The 19,352-nt window shown below is 45.5% G+C and overlaps 2 protein-coding genes across 3 annotated transcripts; one reads left to right on the top strand and one right to left on the bottom strand.

The window, feature by feature from the left end:
• Positions 1-588: 588 nt before the first annotated feature.
• Lrp4 (LDL receptor related protein 4) lies at positions 589-10,688 on the top strand. 2 transcript variants are annotated; one of them, XR_011160205.1, is made up of 17 exons: positions 589-912; positions 1,946-2,609; positions 2,659-2,852; positions 3,114-3,243; positions 3,569-3,675; positions 3,722-3,881; positions 3,931-4,081; positions 4,133-4,449; positions 4,497-4,683; positions 4,730-4,883; positions 4,932-5,722; positions 5,773-5,923; positions 5,971-6,132; positions 6,181-6,396; positions 6,447-8,947; positions 8,995-9,455; positions 9,525-10,688. XR_011160205.1 is itself a non-coding variant. In XM_069050529.1 (16 exons), exons 1-16 carry the CDS (start codon positions 843-845, stop codon positions 9,169-9,171), a joined length of 6,132 nt encoding a protein of 2,043 aa, XP_068906630.1. In that variant the 5' UTR covers positions 589-842; the 3' UTR covers positions 9,172-10,688. The 2 variants fall into 2 exon arrangements, 1 of the variants encoding a protein (XP_068906630.1); XM_069050529.1 differs by having other exon boundaries at positions 8,995-10,688.
• Positions 10,689-11,528: 840 nt separating this feature from the next.
• On the bottom strand, positions 11,529-13,161 carry LOC138132870 (mesoderm induction early response protein 1-like). Its single transcript, XM_069050560.1, has 2 exons — positions 12,660-13,161; positions 11,529-12,604 (listed from the first exon to the last, which is right to left on the bottom strand). Exon 2 carries the CDS (start codon positions 12,572-12,574, stop codon positions 11,645-11,647), a length of 930 nt encoding a protein of 309 aa, XP_068906661.1. The 5' UTR covers positions 12,575-12,604; positions 12,660-13,161; the 3' UTR covers positions 11,529-11,644.
• Between the last annotated feature and the right edge of the window lie 6,191 nt (positions 13,162-19,352).

Raw genomic sequence — 19,352 nt, 5'->3', positions numbered from 1 at the left:
AACATCAAACACAAACAGCAAAATTTATTTATAAAACAAAAATGTGATGTCACCTCCTGGTAACACGCAGTTGGATGGACCTCCGTTTCCGAAATAAATTCCATCAGCGATTTATTTCCATCAGGACGTTCGATATCAAAATCGTGATTTATAAATGGAAGTCTATTTGTGAGAGAGGATGTTCACCCTGGCAGAGATACAGAGTGCGTCGAAAAAACGGATACGTCGGGTGTAAATAGCGCTTTGTAGATAGATGATAAGGAATCCAGCAATAAAAATATGATTGGAATTGTTGTGTTTAGAAACCTGGCGCTCACCCCGACCCACTCGTCCCGAATTAGCAGCGAGAGCAAAAGATCACCTGGAGGCATCGCGACAATCTAAAAATAGCGTCGTTTCTGGCGAGCTTTCCATCGTGGTCCTGTCCATCAACCATCGTCCTCTCGCAGCGACTGAAAATTAGCGTAGGACGCGGCGGCGCCGGCGCCTTCCTCGTCGCGCTCCAGCTTTCCGGCGAAAAGAAAGAGACGCCGATACGTCTAAAAATCGCAAATGTGCCAGTGGGAGGGATGAATTTCCACCTCTCTACGTTCGCAGTTCCACCGAAGATTCGGCTTAGAACGCGCGCGTCGGATTTCATCTCGCGATCGATCGATCCAATCGTCGAAAGGGCAGTGACGATCGATTTTCACAACCGAAATATGGACAGCGGTGCCGTGTAGGACCTAGTGCACCGGGACGCCGCCACCTCTTACGCTCTTCGCCGCGACGACATGTCGAGCTATAAGAGAAGAGACTTTGCGAGGCGGGCCTGAGCCGCCGCCCTTCGCCCTCGATCCGCGATGAGCGGAGACAGACCCTGCGGGGACCTACTCAAATTCTGCCTCCTTCTGGGGTGTTTAGTCGGATGGGGTAAGCTTCACGAAATTTTTTTTTCGGGGCACTTTTCACCCCAATTACGACAAATTATCGCGGATTAGGTGATCCCTCACGGATGTCACACCCGTGTGTCAAAATCGCCTCCTACAAACGAAAGTTGCGAAATATTGATCAGTTCAGTGGGCCTCGCCTTGTTCTGAATGAACCATTCATTGAGGGGTTGCTAGTCCGCAAACTCGGTTTACTACGATTTGAATGTTACGCAATAATATTTTCATTCTTCGAATTAGGTCTCCGAAGCCCTGTCAAATTTACAAAAATTCAAAAAAAAAAATTTCATACTCGCCAACCCATCAAATCGTCTAAACTGCCCAGTACCCATTTTTTCAAAAATTCCCGTACCTATTAATTCACACAACCGGATTCAACCTGCAACCGGTAATATCTAATCTGGTTTAAAACGACTAAGTACTACCATCCAGGCAAAAAAGAACCATTAGTAGTTTCGTTGGTAGTGGTAATCAGTACTTGCAGGTTCTGGTTGAAGACGTTCAGACATTCTCCGAGGTAAATAACTCGTTTCCTCCATAAGAAATCAATTAGAGACGCTAACTCTCTCGTTTAGACCAGATTTGCATGATGGTATCTTCGTCGCGAGTAAAATTTTTTCCGCGGAAAAATGTCTGGCTGCTGTCATCTCCAGTTCCCATGTGGTTTTTGTTTGAAAATAAAAAATCCATTAGGTGTAAAAAATGTTTAGTGGGGTCCACTTGTGGGGTAATTTTTTGCGGGTATTAAAATAATTGAGAGCGTGAGAGAATGGAAAATACCAGGAGTAGAACAAATTAAAATTGAGCAAATGGGTCAACAAACAAGCGTGGAAATTTACAGTGAGCGAGTGAGTCAGCGTGTGGGCTTGGAGGCCTCCCTGAAACCGTGAAGCCCTATCCAGAGGTCAGGCAAACCTTATCAGATGCCTCGGTCGAGCGCTGTTCTTAATTGAACTGTTTTCGAGTACTCCAGCTTCCTGCTATTTATAGCGCTTAATTAAATCATTCATCTCTAGTGCGATGCTCGGGAGAGGCGACATCGAACCCCATAATAACCGCCCCACCGCACCGGGGCGCCGCCCGCCAGATGTACGGTTCGGGGTCCTTACGCCCCCCTGGCACCAAGCCGGTCTACGCCACCGGCCAGAGACAACACGGCGTGCGGACCACAGTCAGTCCGGACCAAATCAACCAAAGACGAATTTTCCTGCCGCCGATCCAGCCCTACCCGATAGTACCGTACTCGATACCGATCAGGGAGTACGACCGGTACCCGTCCGGGTACCCGATCTTCATCAACCAAGAGATGATGGCGCGCCTGCCGCCGCCCTCGAGCGACATGGACCGCCCCTCCAACAGAGGCATGTACGGTGGCAGGATCGAGTACCCGAACGGCCGCCCCAACCCCGGCTTCGTCAGGACTAGGTACCCCTTCGAGTTCGGGTTCATCACAGGCAAGGGCTTCGAGAAGATGCCCCCCGACAGCAACTCCAGACGGATGGGGAGGTTCCCCAGCAAGAGCGTCCTCTTGGGGAAGAGCAGCGACATGAAGCTCAAGTACCCCGAGGAGGAGGAAGAGAAGCCGCTGGAAGAGACCTACGGACATCCCTGCGGCAGCGGGTGCGCCCCAGGGGAGTACTTGTGCATCAGGAGCTGCACCTGCATCGACGAGAAATACAGGTACCACCGCTGTGAACACCCCCACGAGATTCGTCAACTTTTTGTGCAGGTGTGACGGACAAGAAGACTGCGAAGATGAAGAGGACGAGCTCCAGTGCGGCGAGATCGAATCGGAGCGGAACGCGAAGTGCGAAACCACAGAGAACTTTATCAGATGTCCCGGATCCGGGAAGTGCATCTTGAGGGACTGGTTGTGCGACGGGGACGACGACTGCGGAGACTTCTCCGACGAGACGCATTGCGGTGAGTTCGATGTCCAAATCGCGATAAAAGCCAAATTAGGAGCATTATCAAAGTGGAATGTCGCGAAAGGTCAAAGATTACGAAAGAGTCGGCTACAACGAAAATATCTTTATCGCGGATTCAATACCGCGAAATGGTACTGATAGGAAATTGCTTGGAAAAATAATTAGACGTAATTGCTTGTGGAAATAGGTAATAGATTTTGTAGCATGGAGGGGCAGAAGATTTGTCTCGCGGTAGTACCGGTGTGAATGTTTGCAGGTTTCGCGGTAAATTGTAGCGTAGACCAGTTCGAATGTGCCAACGGCCTATGTATCCCGAAGACATGGCTTTGTGATAACGACAACGACTGTAAGGACTTTTCAGACGAGCTAAACTGCACCAAAACGGGGTAAGTCTGTCGGCGCCCCGCCCGTACGTGCACCCCCAATAATTAACGGCGAAACGTAATCCGACGTATCCCTTACGGAGCCCTATTTTTAGTCGCGTTAACAAAATAATAGTACATTTATTTTATTCGCTGTACAGGTAAACTTGGCTGGGGCATCGGTCGCCATGGCAACCCAACCACCCTCTTTCCATCGATCGACGCCGCCTCCAGTGCCACTTTAACGTATCTCCCATTATCTGCTGTTTTGCCCTTAAATATGATTTTTATGCACGTTCGGACGAGGCGACATGCCCATCGCCCATCACTCGATCCTTCCCCCTTTCAGGTGTTCGGAGGGCGAGTTCGAGTGCAGCGACGAGACTTGCATCTCTCTGGGGTGGAAATGCGACCGCCAGGTGGACTGTTCGGACGGTTCGGACGAGAGCGACTGCGGTAGGTACCACGGGAGTACCGCCACGCTCTAAAATACCTCTTGCAGACATCACCCCGCCCTACTGCAACGAGGGCGAATTCCAGTGTGCCAACAAGAAGTGCATCAAGCTGAAGTTCAAGTGCGACGGCGACGACGACTGTCAGGACTGGAGCGACGAGGAGGACTGCAACAAGGCACCCGGGAACTGCGTCTCGGGGGAATTCAAGTTGGTGGTACCGGCGACTCGCCCAAAAACGCTACAGCGTCTTTTGCAGGTGCAACACCGGCAAGTGCATCCCCGAGCGGTACCGATGTGATAAGCAACAAGACTGTGAAGAAAATGAAGACGAAACCAACTGTGATTACTCCTTGGCCAGGTCGTGCTCTCCCGACGAGCACACTTGCAGCAACGGCGCTTGCATCTTGGTGAGTCTTCGCCGAAGATCTACGCGTTCCTTCTAGAGCGACTTGTTGCAGAAAACGTGGGTCTGCGACGGCTACAACGACTGCCCCCAAGGAGAAGACGAGTCCAAGTGCGAGATCGTCTGCGACGAGTCAAAATTCTCCTGCACCGGACCGGGAGCCAACGACAACGTCACCGAGTTTTGCATCAACAGGAAGCACGTCTGCGATGGCAAAAAGGACTGTCCCAAAGGCGAAGACGAGATGGGGTGTCCCACCAAGAGGGAGTGCGAGAAGAACACCAACTGCACGCAGCTGTGCATCACCACGGTCGACGGCAAACTGGGTTGTGCGTGCCTTCCAGGGTACAAAATCGCACCTGATGGACTCACGTAAGTACCATCTTCTTCGCAAGCACCGAGTAACGTTTCGGCCGCAGATGTGAAGACATCAACGAGTGTCTCTACGCCACGGATCCTGTGTGCTCCCAGACTTGCAACAACACGGCGGGAAGCTTCAGGTGCGGATGCATGACAGGCTACGTCCTCAGACCAGACCTGAGGACTTGCAAAGCACTCGGTGCCCCTCCCACGCTTCTATTTGCCAACAGAATAGACATCCGACAGGTAAGATCTCCAGTGTTTTGGTAGCGATCAATTCAAGTCTCGATAGGTGTCCTTGAGCAACGCCAAATACACCGCCATCTTGAAAGGACTGCACAACGCCATCGCTCTCGACTACCACTACGACAAGAACTTGATCTTCTGGTCGGACGTCTCCATGGACGTCATAAGACGAGCAACTCTGAACGGTTCCGATGTCACTGGTAACCCACCTGGTTGGTCAAAACCCGCGTGCATTCTTTTCCTTGTAGATATCATCAAGTGGGGTCTGCAGTCCCCCGGCGGAGTCGCTCTCGACTGGATCCACGACTTGATCTTCTGGACCGACTCCGGCACCAGACGCATCGAAGTCGCCAGTCTTGACGGCAAACAAAGAGCGATCATCGCAGCAGACGACGTCGACAAACCCCGCGCCATCACCGTCCATCCCGGTGAAGCTCTGGTCTTCTGGACCGACTGGGGCCCCAACCCCAAGATCGAGAGAGCCGAGATGGACGGGGGCAACCGCTGGAGCATCATCAACGAGTCGGTCTTCTGGCCCAACGGTCTCACTCTGGACTACACCTCCAGCAGGATCTACTGGGCGGATGCCAAGCACAACGTGATCGAGACCGCGCTCTTCGATGGGAGCGATCGGAGGAAAGTGATCAGCAAAGGGTTGCCGCACCCTTTCGCCTTGACAATCTTCGAAGACGCCATCTACTGGACCGACTGGCACACCAAGTCGATTTCGACAGCGAACAAAGCGACAGGAGCCGGACTGAAGACGATCCATTCGCAGCTGCATTTCCCCATGGACATCCACAGCTACCACCCGCAGAGGCAGCCCAAGTATGACAACAAGTGCGGTGGCAACAATGGAGGGTGCACCCACATGTGTCTACCCAACAGGAAGGCGTACACGTGCGTGTGCCGCATGGGGCAGAAGCTGAAGGCAGACAAAAAGTCTTGCCAGAAGCCGGAGAAGTTGTTGATCTTTGCCAGGAAGAAAGACTTGAGGATCAGGCATCTGGACAGCAACGCGGTCCATCAGCACCAGATGGTACCACAATCGAGCGAGACGCACTCGTCGTTCTAATTCTTTGGTTTCAGGTGATTCCGGTCGATGGAGTCAAATCAGCTGTTGCAATAGCTTGGGATTCCGAAACCGACTACATCTTCTGGACCGATGTGGAGCGCGACACCATCAACAGAGCCTTCTGGAACGGTTCCAACCAAGAAGTGATCGTCCACTCCAACATCGGTGAGTCTAAATCGATCGAATCCAGTTGTGACAGTTTTGACGTTTAGTTTCTCCGGCTGGTCTGGCTCTGGATTGGCTCACCAACAAGATCTACTGGACCGATACCGACACTGGAAGAATCGAAGTGGCCAAGACCAACGGAGACATGAGGACTCTTCTAGTTTGGGACAATCTGGACAAACCCCGCGACATCGTCGTGGACCCCATTGGTAATAAAACTGTCGCGACCAAAAACTCTTCTAAATCATCGATTCCAGGAGGCTACATGTATTGGTCGGACTGGGCCGAGACCCCCAAGATCGAGCGAGCCGCCATGGACGGCTCTTTGAGATCTGTCATCGTCAACAACAACCTGACCTGGCCCAACGGCTTGGCAATCGACCACAGCGGAGGCAAACTCTACTGGGCAGACGGCGGCACCAAAGCCATCGAGTGTTCGAATTTCGACGGGAGCAAACGCAAAGCCATCATTGGTAAGAAACTCGAGACGGTGTAGGTGTTGGGTGTTGATTGGCGCTTGCAGAAGGTCCAGATCTGCCGCATCCCTTTGGTCTCGACGTCTTCGGCAACTACATCTACTGGACCGACTGGCAGTCCTTCACCATAGAGAAAGCCAACAAGTTGACCGGTTTGAATCGTACTGTCCTGGCATCCGGCATCACCAGTCTGATGGACGTGCGAGTCTTCCACAGGAACCGAAAAATCATCAAGACGCCGTGTTCCAACAAGAACGGCGGATGCACCCATCTGTGCCTCCTCAAACCCAAGAACAACCACACTTGCGCGTGTCCCACAGGAATCAAGCTCGAGAAGGACGGCAAGACTTGTGCCGACGGTCCTATCAACTTCCTGATTCTTGCCCACAGAAACGTCATCCGGCAGATTTCTTTGGACGTACCGTACACCGCAGATGTCGTTTTGCCTCTGCCCCAACTCAAACTGGTCACTTCGGTGGATGTGGACAGGAAGACCGGGGAAATCTACTGGACGGACAAGACCGAAGACGTCATCCAGAAGAGTACTCCCGATGGGAAAAAGTCGAAGATCATAATCATGCACGAGCTGCAGACACCTGACGGGATCGCCGTTGATTCTACTGGACGCAAGATCTACTGGACTGATGGGGAGAGGAACAGCGTGGAGGTTGCGGAGCTCGACGGGTCGAACCGGAAGGTACTCTTCAGTACCAATCTGGACAATCCTCGCGCCATCACTCTGCACTACCACCATGGACTGATGTTTTGGTCGGATTGGGGGAAGAAGGCGAAAATAGAAGTCGCCCAGATGGATGGTACCAAACGCAAAGCCTTGATCACGAAGGATCTGGTGTGGCCCAACGGGTTGGCGATAGATCGTCCCATGGAGAGATTGTACTGGAACGACGGCAAGCTCAATACCATCGAGTCAAGCGATTTGAAGGGGAACGATCGGAAGGTGATTATCAAGGACGCGCCGCACCCGTACGGTCTGGTCGTGGTCGGGAACCACATCTATTGGACTGATTGGCAGACGCAGGCTTTGCACAGAGCTGAGAAGAACAATGGTACTGATAAAACACTGATTCGGGACAAACTGGATGGTTTGATGGACGTGCGTTCAGTCCAGAGCGACAACATCGCCGAGAACGCTTGTGGTACTGACAACGGAGGATGTTCCCATTTGTGTTTGAGGAACACGGAAGGTTTCAGCTGCGCTTGTCCCACAGGAATCAGGATGTCGAAGGGTAGCGGAAAACGCTGCGACAAACAACCGTCCACGTATCTTCTGTTGGCAACACGTTTCGCCCTCAACAGAATCAGCCTCGATACTGAAGACCTCTGGGACGTGACTCTACCGATCGACGACGTGAACAACGTGATCGACGTCGACTTCCATTGGGAGAAGCGCTTGATCTACTACACCGACATAGGCAATCACGTGATCCAAAGTGTCAGCATGCACAACTTGTCAGATGTGCGCAACGTGATCCACTCCAACTTGTCCTCCCCTGACGGTATCGCTGTCGACTGGATCGCCGACAACATCTACTGGACCAACACCGGAAACAAAGTGATCGAAGTGGCGAAAATCGACGGGAGTAGTCGCAAAACGATCGTCAAGAGCGACCTGCAAGACCCTCGCTCCATCGCGGTGTTCCCCCGCAAGGGCTATCTCTATTGGACCGACTGGGGGCACCCCAAGATCGAACGGTCGCTCTTGGACGGCTCCTCCCGCAAGATCCTGATCGAAGAGCAACTGAGCTTCCCGATTGGACTGACCATCGACTACCTCGACCGCCGCCTCTACTGGATCGACGCCAAACTGAACGCCGAGCGAATCGAAACGTCGGATCTGCACGGGCGAAATCGCGTCATCCTCGACATCCAAGCCACGCACCCCTTCTCCTTGACCCAGTTCGGGGACCACATCTACTGGACCGACTGGGTCCAGAAGTCGGTGATCAGAGCCGACAAGACCTCGGGGAAAGACGCGGTGATCGTGCGGGGGCAACTGGAAGCCGCGATGGGTCTCACCATGGCGACGGAGAGTCGCCAGCTCGGCTGGAACCCCTGCGCTGTCAACAACGGAGGATGCCCCCACTTGTGCTTCTTCAAGCTGAAGAACTACACGTGCGGCTGCCCCAACGACAACAACAGATGCGTGGAAGCCGAACCCAAGGTGCCGATCCCGAACAAGTGCCCTAGCGGCAACTACAAGTGCGACTACGAGGACGACGACGACGAGGACGTCTACAACCCCAACAGCGTGAAAGACTTCGACGAGACCCCCGAACACTCGAACACGGAACATTCCAACAAGTTCTACATCATGACGCTGGTACCGATGCTGTGCATCATTCTGTTGTGTATTATCTTGGTGGCGTTCCTCCTCTTCAAGAAGGGAAAAAAGAAGTATCTGTACGCGACGGGGAGGAGTTTCTCCAACCCGAATTATTACTCGTCGGGGACCGAGCCGAACGTGGTCCCGGGAACCAGCGACAGGAAGCAGTTCATCTGGAAGAGACTCAAGTACGACAAGTCGCAGGTGAGTGACGAAGCGGTTGCGGACAGAGTGTTGCATTTGTTCTGCAGGAGAGGGTGTACGAGGAGACCGTCGAGACCAACAGCCCCGAAGGAGACAGCTTGATCCCTCCCCTGGTGACGACCCCATGCAGCAGCTCCAACTGCGAGACCGTCACCCCCGAACTGGAGAGGTCCCCCTCGGTAACGCCCCTCCACAAGATCGAGATGGTCCAAGCGGACGCTTAAACACGCAAATCTAGTCACCTGTTTAAAGAAAAACGAATAACCCAAAACGCACGCTAACTATTATTGTAAATAATAATTTAAAAAAGAGAAAAAGAATTGTCAAATTAAGGTGACTGACAATAAGCCACGTTTATAATAGTTCAATTTGCTGATAAACAAATAACACTTGCGGTATTGTGTGCCCAACGACCCAGAAAGATTGCAAGAAATTTACTTGATCATTGCCAATTACTGTCTGCACCAGCAGATGGCGCACTCGATCGGACACACCTCTTTATTTTCGGGTAATTAAAGTAAATTCGTTGTGGTCTTTGGAAATTTTAATAATATGGAAATTTTGTATTTTTCTACAGTTTGACATTTCGGTTTACTTTTGGAAGTCCCGACATATGGAGGCGATCGCCATATTAGCACGGTTAGAGATACTACCTGTAAACAATAACGTTTCATTTGTTATTCATATTATGGAGGAAAGTTTGTACTTGTTAAATTTATCGTTTGTTACTTTGGAATAAAATGAGATCCCCTTTACTTTTTTATGACGATATATGAGTGTACTTAACTATTCCAATAGATGTTACATATCGTTAACAAGGACACGTTGTTTATAAAAAAAGGAATATAATTGTTTTCCGTTCGTGAGACACTAAACTGTTTCTGTATGTAACTTCATATCATGTCGCTCTGTATTTTCCGTTGAAAGAAAGAAAAAATGACTCCCGACGCCCCTTCTCATAGGTACTTACGAATGAATGCTGTACGAAACTTAGAGTAATATTTTTTTATAAATAGTATGCTGGTGTTTACAAACTAAGACTGATTGATAGGATTTGTTAAAAAGTAATCAAAACAAGTTGTACTTAAATATTTTGTACGGGGTGCAAAATATTTAATTATATTTTTATGTATGAAGCAAGGTATGTGTGTCACTGAAGAAAAAACTTATATATATACATAACAAAACAAACATATTCATAAAGTTGAACCGCATAGGGCTCAAGGCGATTTAACTCGAATGAATATTTTGTGATAGCAGAGATTTATAAAAAGAGGGTTGAATTTTTGTAAATGTAATTCGTTAGGCGTAATCATCTTCCATTGTAAATAAGGAATTCAAAATCAACCGCCTCGTTTATTTTCAATTCCTATATTACGACAACCATCAGTATTAAATTTTAGCTCAATAATAATAGTAATAATAAAAAAAAAACGAACTGGCTCAATGATTTACTGGAAACACGATATAAAATCCGTTACGTTTGTTTAGTTCTAGCGGATACTTGACGGAAATATCACATTACTCAACGATTAATATTGTTACGTTCTGTTAAACGAAGCCACTACAATATTAATAAGACAGTAAGTAGATATGTTCTAAATCAATGTTTTAAATTGTAAGACATAAGCTAGTACTACCTATTATTTATGTTTATATAAGTCATGCAATCTATAGATTCATGAATCTTGTCGAGCCTCCGGTGAGAAACATGATAATAAACGATGTATTTTAAATGTTTCGTCGGCGTTTCATTTCGCGGCGAGTCGCCCGTTGGACCGGACGACTCCACAATACTTTCACAACACACTGTACACCGATTCTTTTCCTTCATCAAATAGGCGGAATTTTCGACAAACCTTGTTCAATCCAAGATACACAAATTGGCACAGTTTCGCCGGGGGTGGTCGGTGCCAAGTTTTGGTTAAAATCAATAAAAATGCCGAAATAATAACAAAATAAGGTACTTTCAAATTTGCGGCGTGAAGTTGCCAACACTTTAACAAATTGACATTTAACAGTAATGTCGGCGGTGTTTGAATTAACTTTGCGTGATTTTGTGGAAATCGATTTGGAAATTGTGTGGAAAATGGAAAGACAAGTGGAAACGAGAGAATAAAGAATCCAGCGACTGAAGAATCGGTCGAAATCACCCTACGATTTTTTTCCTTTTGTTGGGGGTTGTCAAGACGTTGGGGGTAAGTTAACGTTTTTAATTTTTATCCGACGGCATAAGAGTTGCACAATTAAATGCTCGGACTTGGAAGAGACTTTTTTCCACAGAACACTTCTTTTTTGTTTGAGTTTATAATTTATGATGTGCTGTTGGGGACTTTTTTGGCCGAAAAAGTCACTAGAAAAACCAAATGTCATAATCTCTGTTGAAGAAAATTGCGGTTTTCCTGTTGGGATGCGCTTTTCAATGCATTTTCACAAGGAAAGTGTTACTGACGACTGTATATTTGGTTGCCTACTACACTGGATACATTTTTTGTAGTAATTTTATTTTTGTGTGGACTAAGCTCAGTCCTGCCTTTAAAGTGCCAGTTCATATATGTATTGGAAAAAATAAAATGCGCGATGGGTTTGCAAATGATTTAATTAGAAAAGAAACTGAAATGATTTTTTCACATAAATATAAAATAAATCTTGGATAACGACAAAAATCATTATTCGCAGTGTTAACGAAGTCGTAAATTAATACTGGGAATTATCTTGGGGCACATCTCTTCTAGTGTCCGTCACTATAAATTGCACATCAGGTCCCACGGGCTCCAGCCCCCGCGTCTGCCTTCCTAGGTAGCGGCACACCAGATCGGAAATGCCCGGATTGAGCGAGTACTTCTTTTTGCCGCTCCTCATCCTATTGGCGAACAGATCGTACCGTTCTGTTTTCTTCCACAAATAGTAAAACTGAACGAGTTCGCCGACGTGGCGCGTCCTCACTTTGTATTTCTGTATGAGAAAAAAATTCTTGCCGAAATCCACGATGCCCCTCTCGAAGTTCCTGCACTCCTCCTCGCTCCACCGCCTCTCCTGTTCGGCCTCCGCGGTCTGGCCGGCGCTCAACTCGCGAAACGCGCTCTCCACGTCGTGCCCGTTCTTCTGGAGGATGAAGAGGGCCTGTTCGTTGTCCCTCAAGTGGCTCCCCATCGGGATCAGCAGTTTGGTCACCGACGATATCCGCCGCAAGAAGTCTTCCACAGTGTTAGGATCGATGATGAAGGGGTTCCACAGGAGCTCGTCTTGGATCGCACCCTCGTCGATGTCGCTCAAGTACTTGGGGATGCGGGCTTGGTAGTGGTTGCCCACGCGGGCCTTCTTCCTGTATTGCTCGTCGGAGTCGCTGTCGTCTTCATCGCTCGCCGAGTTCGGATCGGATTTGGTGGAGAGCTGGTCCAGCGACTCGGCTATCTGGTGCTCGATCTGCTCCGAATAAATCGAACTTCCGTTGATCTTGACGGGACCGTAGCCTCCCTCCGAAGGAACTGAATTGTCCTCGTCGAGTATCGACTTGAAGGTGTCCTCCTCGGGGTGAGTGTCCTCGCCAGCGGTGGTCGACGAGGTGCCGAAGAATTTGATCGAGGGGCCGCTGTCCTCGTCCGAAAACGGAATCTCTGCCATCATGTTCGCTCACGGAACACGCATTTTTCCTACCTGAAGCAAACTTGGTTCGGAGAGTCGTCGACAAATTAACACGGAAAATACTTACGTTTTTCCTCCGAGTGGATTTTATTGCAAAATTAACGGTGCACGTTGTCAGATTGTAAATAAAATAAAGCCTTTCGATTGCACAATCGTAAATCTTATCGTTAACATAAATAAAATCGTGGTCCGAGTGCGAAAAAAAGCAAGAAAGTGGGGTTATAAACAAAGGGGAAATGGCGCCAAAGGATCCCGATTTAAATTCAAACGGCCGAAGACACACCGAATAATAATAATAAAAAGTCTCCGGGGGCCCCGAACCGAGAAATACCACGAAAATGAAGGTTTCACAATTGCCTTGTACACATAACCTCAAAATCTTTCAACCGAGAAACGACACAAAGAAAATAAATTTTCACACGTCCACCACCCGTCCCTCATGCTTTACATCAAGTTTTTATTTATTTCACGGCCAGTTTGAGACATCTTTGTAAAATATTCAGTCGAAAGCTAATAATTTGGAAAAAAATGTTGCGTTGTACGTGTTAGGCAACCAACAATACACCGGTGGACATTGAACAGAAAACACACCCATAACCTCAAAATGTTCCAGTCAAAAACTAAAATATTACGCTTCCATAATTCTTTTCTTTATTCTACCTCAACTTTTGGTTAGTTTTCTTTTAAAATTATAAAAAACCAATAACTAGAAAGTATCTTGTTGTGGAAATGTGTTGGAGGCAACCAACAACACATCAAATAAATTTTGGGGCCAGTTACAATTTCTATATTGGTTTCGCCGACGGCGTCCGCAATTTGGTTGTCTCTCTACGCGTGAGTCCATCAGCGAGGCCTGAACAACCGAAAAAACGCCACAACTCGCTTTTCGCGTTTAACGCGATCCTTGCTGAGCACACTTTTATCGGCTGTGTGCCCTCGAGTTACCTATCCTTCGATTAAGAAATGGAAAACCTTGGCATGTCCGCGCTTGGAAGAGGTCCACAGTTCAAATGTCACTGGCTAATCGCGGAGAAAAAATAATGACACTTAATGATTATAATAAAATGGTAAAATTTGGTGTGGTAATTTCAGTCGATTTCTCCTCGCGTTCCATTCAACTTGACTTTGACCAGTGACTGGATTATGTCGATTGCGAAACGAACATCGCACCGTAATAGCACTACACGCTGGGGTAATGGTCCAGCTGGTGGCTAATTAAATCATCGCTGTTCGAGGCAATTAATCTGTCGGAAACGATATGTTAGGAGTGGCAAAAAATCCGTTTTAAATCTTCATCTCGGTCGGATGGCGTCCGCGCCTCTCCTCAACATCCATCAAAATAAATTAATAATGTGTAATGGCGGTGCGTACGGCATCGGTGCTCTCTAAAGTCGCTTTTTGCCATCTCGACTAGTCTTATTAAATAAAAACGAGTTCTCGGCCGAGAAATGTATTCCTCTTATTTATAAGCCGGATAAACGCTGACGCAAGGAATTACCATGGTAAATCATTTTTCCCCGGACTGGTCGCACTTCTTTCCGACCGGAGCACAAATCTTCTCTCGTGAAAAGCTAAGAGCGAGTCTGCACTCGACACATTTCGATCGAAAAATTTCGTTTCTTCGGGACAGTATATATAGTACCAATTACCACGTCCGTGTTAATAAATCTCGACTAGAGAAAGTCGTAATAACAACTGGCGCAACTTTTCGAATGTTTGGGGCAAGCTCTCGTAAGAAAGCTCCTGCAGGACAGGACAGTTCAGCGATTCCTCCCTGGTTGCTGACACCAAAACCGCGCCGAGAAAGTAACAACGTTGACCGTGACATTACACGGCGATCTGTGCACTCGTTGACCCCGAATGGGTTCATTTCCTAAATGTCGCACTGCATCGGAACTAAAACGGAGAGTCGATAATTAGTGGCCGGAGTGAGCGGCTGAAATTTGGATTTAGTAGCGCGCCGCATCGGCGATAAATCATCGACGAGGAAGTGTTACACGAAAAGCGTCTCGTCGATATGAAAAATGAAAGATGATATCGCCAGAAGCGGCCCAAGTTGGGCCATGCAGTCTGGCACTCGCTCTGACACACATTTACGCGAAGAACCCGTTCGAGAGCTCGGCGGATTCCTCCACTTTCCAACTCTTCTGGTTCTGATGTCAGATAATTATCGCTTTGATAAGGCATCCCTCGACGGTGGCATTCTCTTCGGGTCCAGATACGAGAGGAATGCGAATCGGTAACGCGGAGTCACGTGTTCGCCACTAAAAACTAATCGAACAATGGCGGCTGGAAGAGGTCGCTCTAGATGGGCGAAATTGCGACGCTGTTGGACGTACCTATATGGGTCGAGATAATGAAACAGAAGAGACTTTTGGAAGAGAAAGGCGATAAATTACTAAATATCATCTTCTGATAGTGGCGGCGACGGTTCGTGTATCGGAAGGATTTCACTTGTGCGTCCATCAAATCTGTAGCAGATTTAACAATCGTGAGCGACCCAGATTTGTGCGCTTTTATCACTCTTTTTATCGTATTTTGTAATTTAGTACAGATTATCTGAGGAACTTTCGAAAAGAAAAAATTCAAAAATTTCCGCCAGCGTGCTCAATATTTCAATTGAAGTGTTTTTGTAATTTTTCAAAAAAAATAATCAAATTTGTGTAGATGTTTTCGTTGTTCTTTCAAAAATAGAGCGTAGATTTTGAATATGTAATGAAAAAAAAAACTTTGAGTCATTAAAAAGTCCAAAAACATTTTTGAACCACGTGTAACATTTTTTAAACATATATTCTAATATTTTTGGGAAAAGTTTGAAAATCTTGCCTTCATTATTTCAGAAACATAGACCAAATGGTAAAAATTGTGAAAATGTTCAAAAGTTTTTTTTTTCAAAAACCCATGCACTCGAATCATCTTTGTTGATACAATTCTGGTTGCATCATTTGAAAATCTCCTTCACATAATTTCTTCTTTTTCGCTTTGGGATTAGCCGCTTCACCTTGACCCTCAGGAGAAAACCACCAAGAAAAAACATCCTCTGTGGTCGCAAGCCGCCATTTTCTCTCTCTCATTAACATGTGAATTTACATGTGACTTGTCGGCCTTCCCGACATGTCAACATTCCGACAAAAATCTCTTGCACGTGAGAGCGGTCGATTGATATACAAATGCGTAAAGTGCTTTCTACTCATCGTCGATTAATATTAATCTTTATGACCTCTGACGAGATTTTAAGTTGTTTTGGTTAATTTACTTTCCTTCGTGACATGGCCGTCCATGTTTCGCAACCGCACAATCGTCGAACGATTCCATAGAAAGTGTGGATAAACGGCCGAAAACTATGTGACTAGCACCGCAGGGTGTTCGGCGTTATTTGCAGGTCTCGTGTGCACAGCGTGCACGCACATGTTGCATATTTAGCAATAATTAATAACCGCTAACGCAACGGGCGACCGATTTAATTGTGCCACCGCGTGAGTCCGACCCTGGCGTGCCGAACGTTCCAACAGGGATAAGACGCCATTTACGGATTTTTCTAGAAACATCGAGAAAACGAACAAAGGAGCTGGACTGAGAGACCTGGAGATTTGCAAAAAGGAAAAAGGGATGGAGATAAATTATGAGACGTGGCACTTTTGGACATTCGTTTTGGACAAATGTTCCAAGGTGTTGTCAAAATAGTAAGAAATTGGACCAAAGAGTTGGCCCAAGAGTCTAGAACATTTTGCAAAAGGAAAAAAGAAATGCAAATTTTAATAATGAGAGAAATTTATTTTTGGACAATAGTTCTAAAGTGTTTTCAAAATAGTGAGAAACTGGAGAAAAGAAGCATCAAAGTTGGTCCAAGAGTCTAGAATATTTTGGAAAGGGAAGAAAAAGTGGAGATACATAATGAGATTTGGCACTTTCGGACATTAGTTTTGGACAAAAGTTCCAAGGTGTTCTCGAAAAAGTATAAAAATTAAGAAAAGAGGTGTCAAAATTGGTCCAACAGACTAGAAAAGTTTACAAAACAAAGAAAGAAATGAAGATCGTAATGAGACTTGGCACTTTTTAAAATTATTTTTGGACAAAAGTTCTAAGGTGTTTTCTCAAAATAATGAAACTGGAGAAAAGAACCATCAAAGTTGGTCCAACAGTCTAGAATATTTTGGAAAAGGAAGAAAAAGTGGAGATACATAATGAGATTTGGCACTTTTGGACATTATTTTTGGACAAAAGTTCTAAGGTGTTTTCTCAAAATAGTGAGAAACTGGAGAAAAGACGCATCAAAGTTGGTCCAAGAGTCTAGAATATTTTGGACAAGGAAGGAAAAGTGGAGATACATAATGAGATTAGACACCTTTGGACATTAATTTTGGACAAAAGTTCCAAAGTGTTGTCGAAAAAGTATAAAAATTAAGAAAAGAGGTCAAAATTCGTCCAAGAGCCTAGAAAAGTTTACAAAAGAAAGAAAGAAATGAAGATCGCAATGAGACTTGGCACTTTTGTAAATTATTTTTGGATAAAAGTTCCAAGGTGTTCTCGAAAAAGTATAAAAATTAAAAAAGGAGGTGTCAAAATTGGTCCAAGAGCGTAGAAAAGTTTACAAAAAAAAGAAAGAAATGAAGATCGTAATAAGACTTGGTACTTTTGTAAATTATTTTTGGACAAAAGTTCTAAGGTGTTTTCAAAGTATGTAGTGAGAAACTGGAGAAAAGAAACATCAAAGTTGGTCCAAGAGTCTAGAATATTTTGGAAAAGGAAGAAAAAGTGGAGATACATAATGAGATTTGGCACTTTTGGACATTAGTTTTGGACAAAAGTTCCAAGGTGTTCTCGAAAAAGTATAAAAATTAAGAAAGGAGGTGTCAAAATTGGCTCAAGAGCATAGAAAAGTTTACAAAAGAAAGAAAGAAATGAAGATCGTAATGAGACTTGGCACTTTTGTAAATTATTTTTGGACAAAGTTCCAAGGTGTTTTCGAAATACATAGTAAGAAACTGGACAAAAGAAGCATTAAAGTGGGTCCAAGAGTCTAGAACATTTTGCAAAAGAAGGAATTAAAAACTTCGCACTTTTGGAATTTATTTTTGGACAAATGTTCCAAATTGTTCTCGAATGATTGGAACGTTAGTTCAAGAGCCTATAAATTTTTATACAGAGTGTCCCAAAAAAAAAAGACGAGTCCATAGCTCCCTTATTTATCGGACGATTTTAATTATCTATACACCAGATTAAATGTTTGTTAATAGACTACAAAACGGCTTAATAAATTCACGTATAGCTCCAAGGGCTTCAAGACTAAACTGTCAAAATATTTTTTTCCAAATGGGATTACATACTTTTTTTTAGTAATTCTGATAGAGATTTTAATTCTGAAAACAACAATGTATCACAAGTATAACTTCACATAAAAAAAATAACACCAACTTTTGAAACAAATGACGAGCACCAAGCGAAAAGCTGTCAAAATGCATTGCATCACAATGTAATAACCAAATTAAGGTAGCTGAAAAAACAAATGACAAATAATAACATGTGGGATTGCGCAGATACGCTGCCAATGTTTAGCGCAAAATGGAACATAGACGATAGTAGCGTTTTTTTACTTTTTTTTGTAAATTTTTGGTATTTAAGTGTATACTTGTGAGACATTGTTGTTTTCAGAATAAAAATCTCTATCAGAATTACTAAAAAAAATATGTAATCTCATTTGAAAAAAAATATTTTGACAGTTTATCTTTGAAGCCCATGGGGCTATACGTGAATTTATTAAGCCGCTTTGTAGCCTATTAACAACCATTTAATTTGGTGTACAGATAATTAAAATTTTCCGATAAATAACGGAGTTATGGACTCGTTTTCTTTTTTGGGGACACCCTGTATAAGGAATAAAGAAATAAAGATAAATGATGAGATTTGTCACTTTTGGAAATTCTTTTCGGACAAATGTTCCAAGGTGCTGACCATTTCGAAAAATTTTCAGGAAAAATGAAATAACAAGGATTGTTGTAATTTAACGATTACTCAAAAACCGAGAATCTTTTTAAATCATGAATGAATTTAAAAAAAAATGTGATTTTCCCTAGGATCGGATGAGACCTCTCGTAGCTCTTGGAGATTTTTCGACGCGCTCCAGCCTCCTCTCGGCGTGAATCCCCCTTAACGAGCGAGATTAGCGTCGTTTTGCGCGCGACCACAACTAATAAGACACAAAGCCGTTTTTAATTCGATGAAAGTCATCGAAAGTAATTTTCATTGAAAATTGTGCGAGTCTTATTATTAACATGAGAAGCGAATTTATTGTCGACGGGCTCATTGTTGAGCTGCCGCCCGTGAAAGTGTCTTAATTAGACTCATAATGGCACGTTCGTTTTCGTTATTTTCGTCTGCCGTACGCAACAAATTTCTTGCGTGATCTACCGCCCCCGCACGTCACTTTCACGCAACAACACTCGTGTAAACATTTTTTCCCGTTGTCGGCTCGTTCCGATCGAAACATGTTCGACTCTTGGGGGAAAAGCTAAAGGTGAAGAAACGCTGGATTTATTATCTTATATGTCAGGTTCGTGAGTGTTGCCGCGAATTCCGCGATAATTAGAGAACGTGGGAGTGACGAAGGATGCCTCCACAACTTCGTAACCGAAATTTCAACTGTGCCCCAAGGCTCCGTCTCGGGTCCCGTCTTGTTACTCAAAAAAATCAGTAGGGAAATTTTATTGCGCTGGTGTACCCCAGCGCTCCATTTCTGGTCCCATCTTGTTCCACATTTGTG

This window comes from Tenebrio molitor, chromosome 6 (genome assembly GCF_963966145.1).
Source record: "Tenebrio molitor chromosome 6, icTenMoli1.1, whole genome shotgun sequence".
NCBI classification, from domain to species: Eukaryota; Metazoa; Arthropoda; class Insecta; order Coleoptera; family Tenebrionidae; genus Tenebrio; species Tenebrio molitor.
Note: the sequence above shows the minus strand (reverse complement) of the source record. Positions and strands in the feature narration are given on the sequence as shown.

Coding starts and splice junctions, on each gene's coding strand:
- LOC138132870 (XM_069050560.1), bottom strand. CDS start 12,574: ATGATGGCAGAGATTCCGTTTTCGGACGAGGACAGCGGCCCCTCGATC.
- Lrp4 (XM_069050529.1), top strand. CDS start 843: ATGAGCGGAGACAGACCCTGCGGGGACCTACTCAAATTCTGCCTCCTT. Junction 913..1,945: donor GGGGTGTTTAGTCGGATGGG/GTAAGCTTCACG, acceptor ATTCATCTCTAG/TGCGATGCTCGGGAGAGGCG. Junction 4,082..4,132: donor GCAACGGCGCTTGCATCTTG/GTGAGTCTTCGC, acceptor GACTTGTTGCAG/AAAACGTGGGTCTGCGACGG.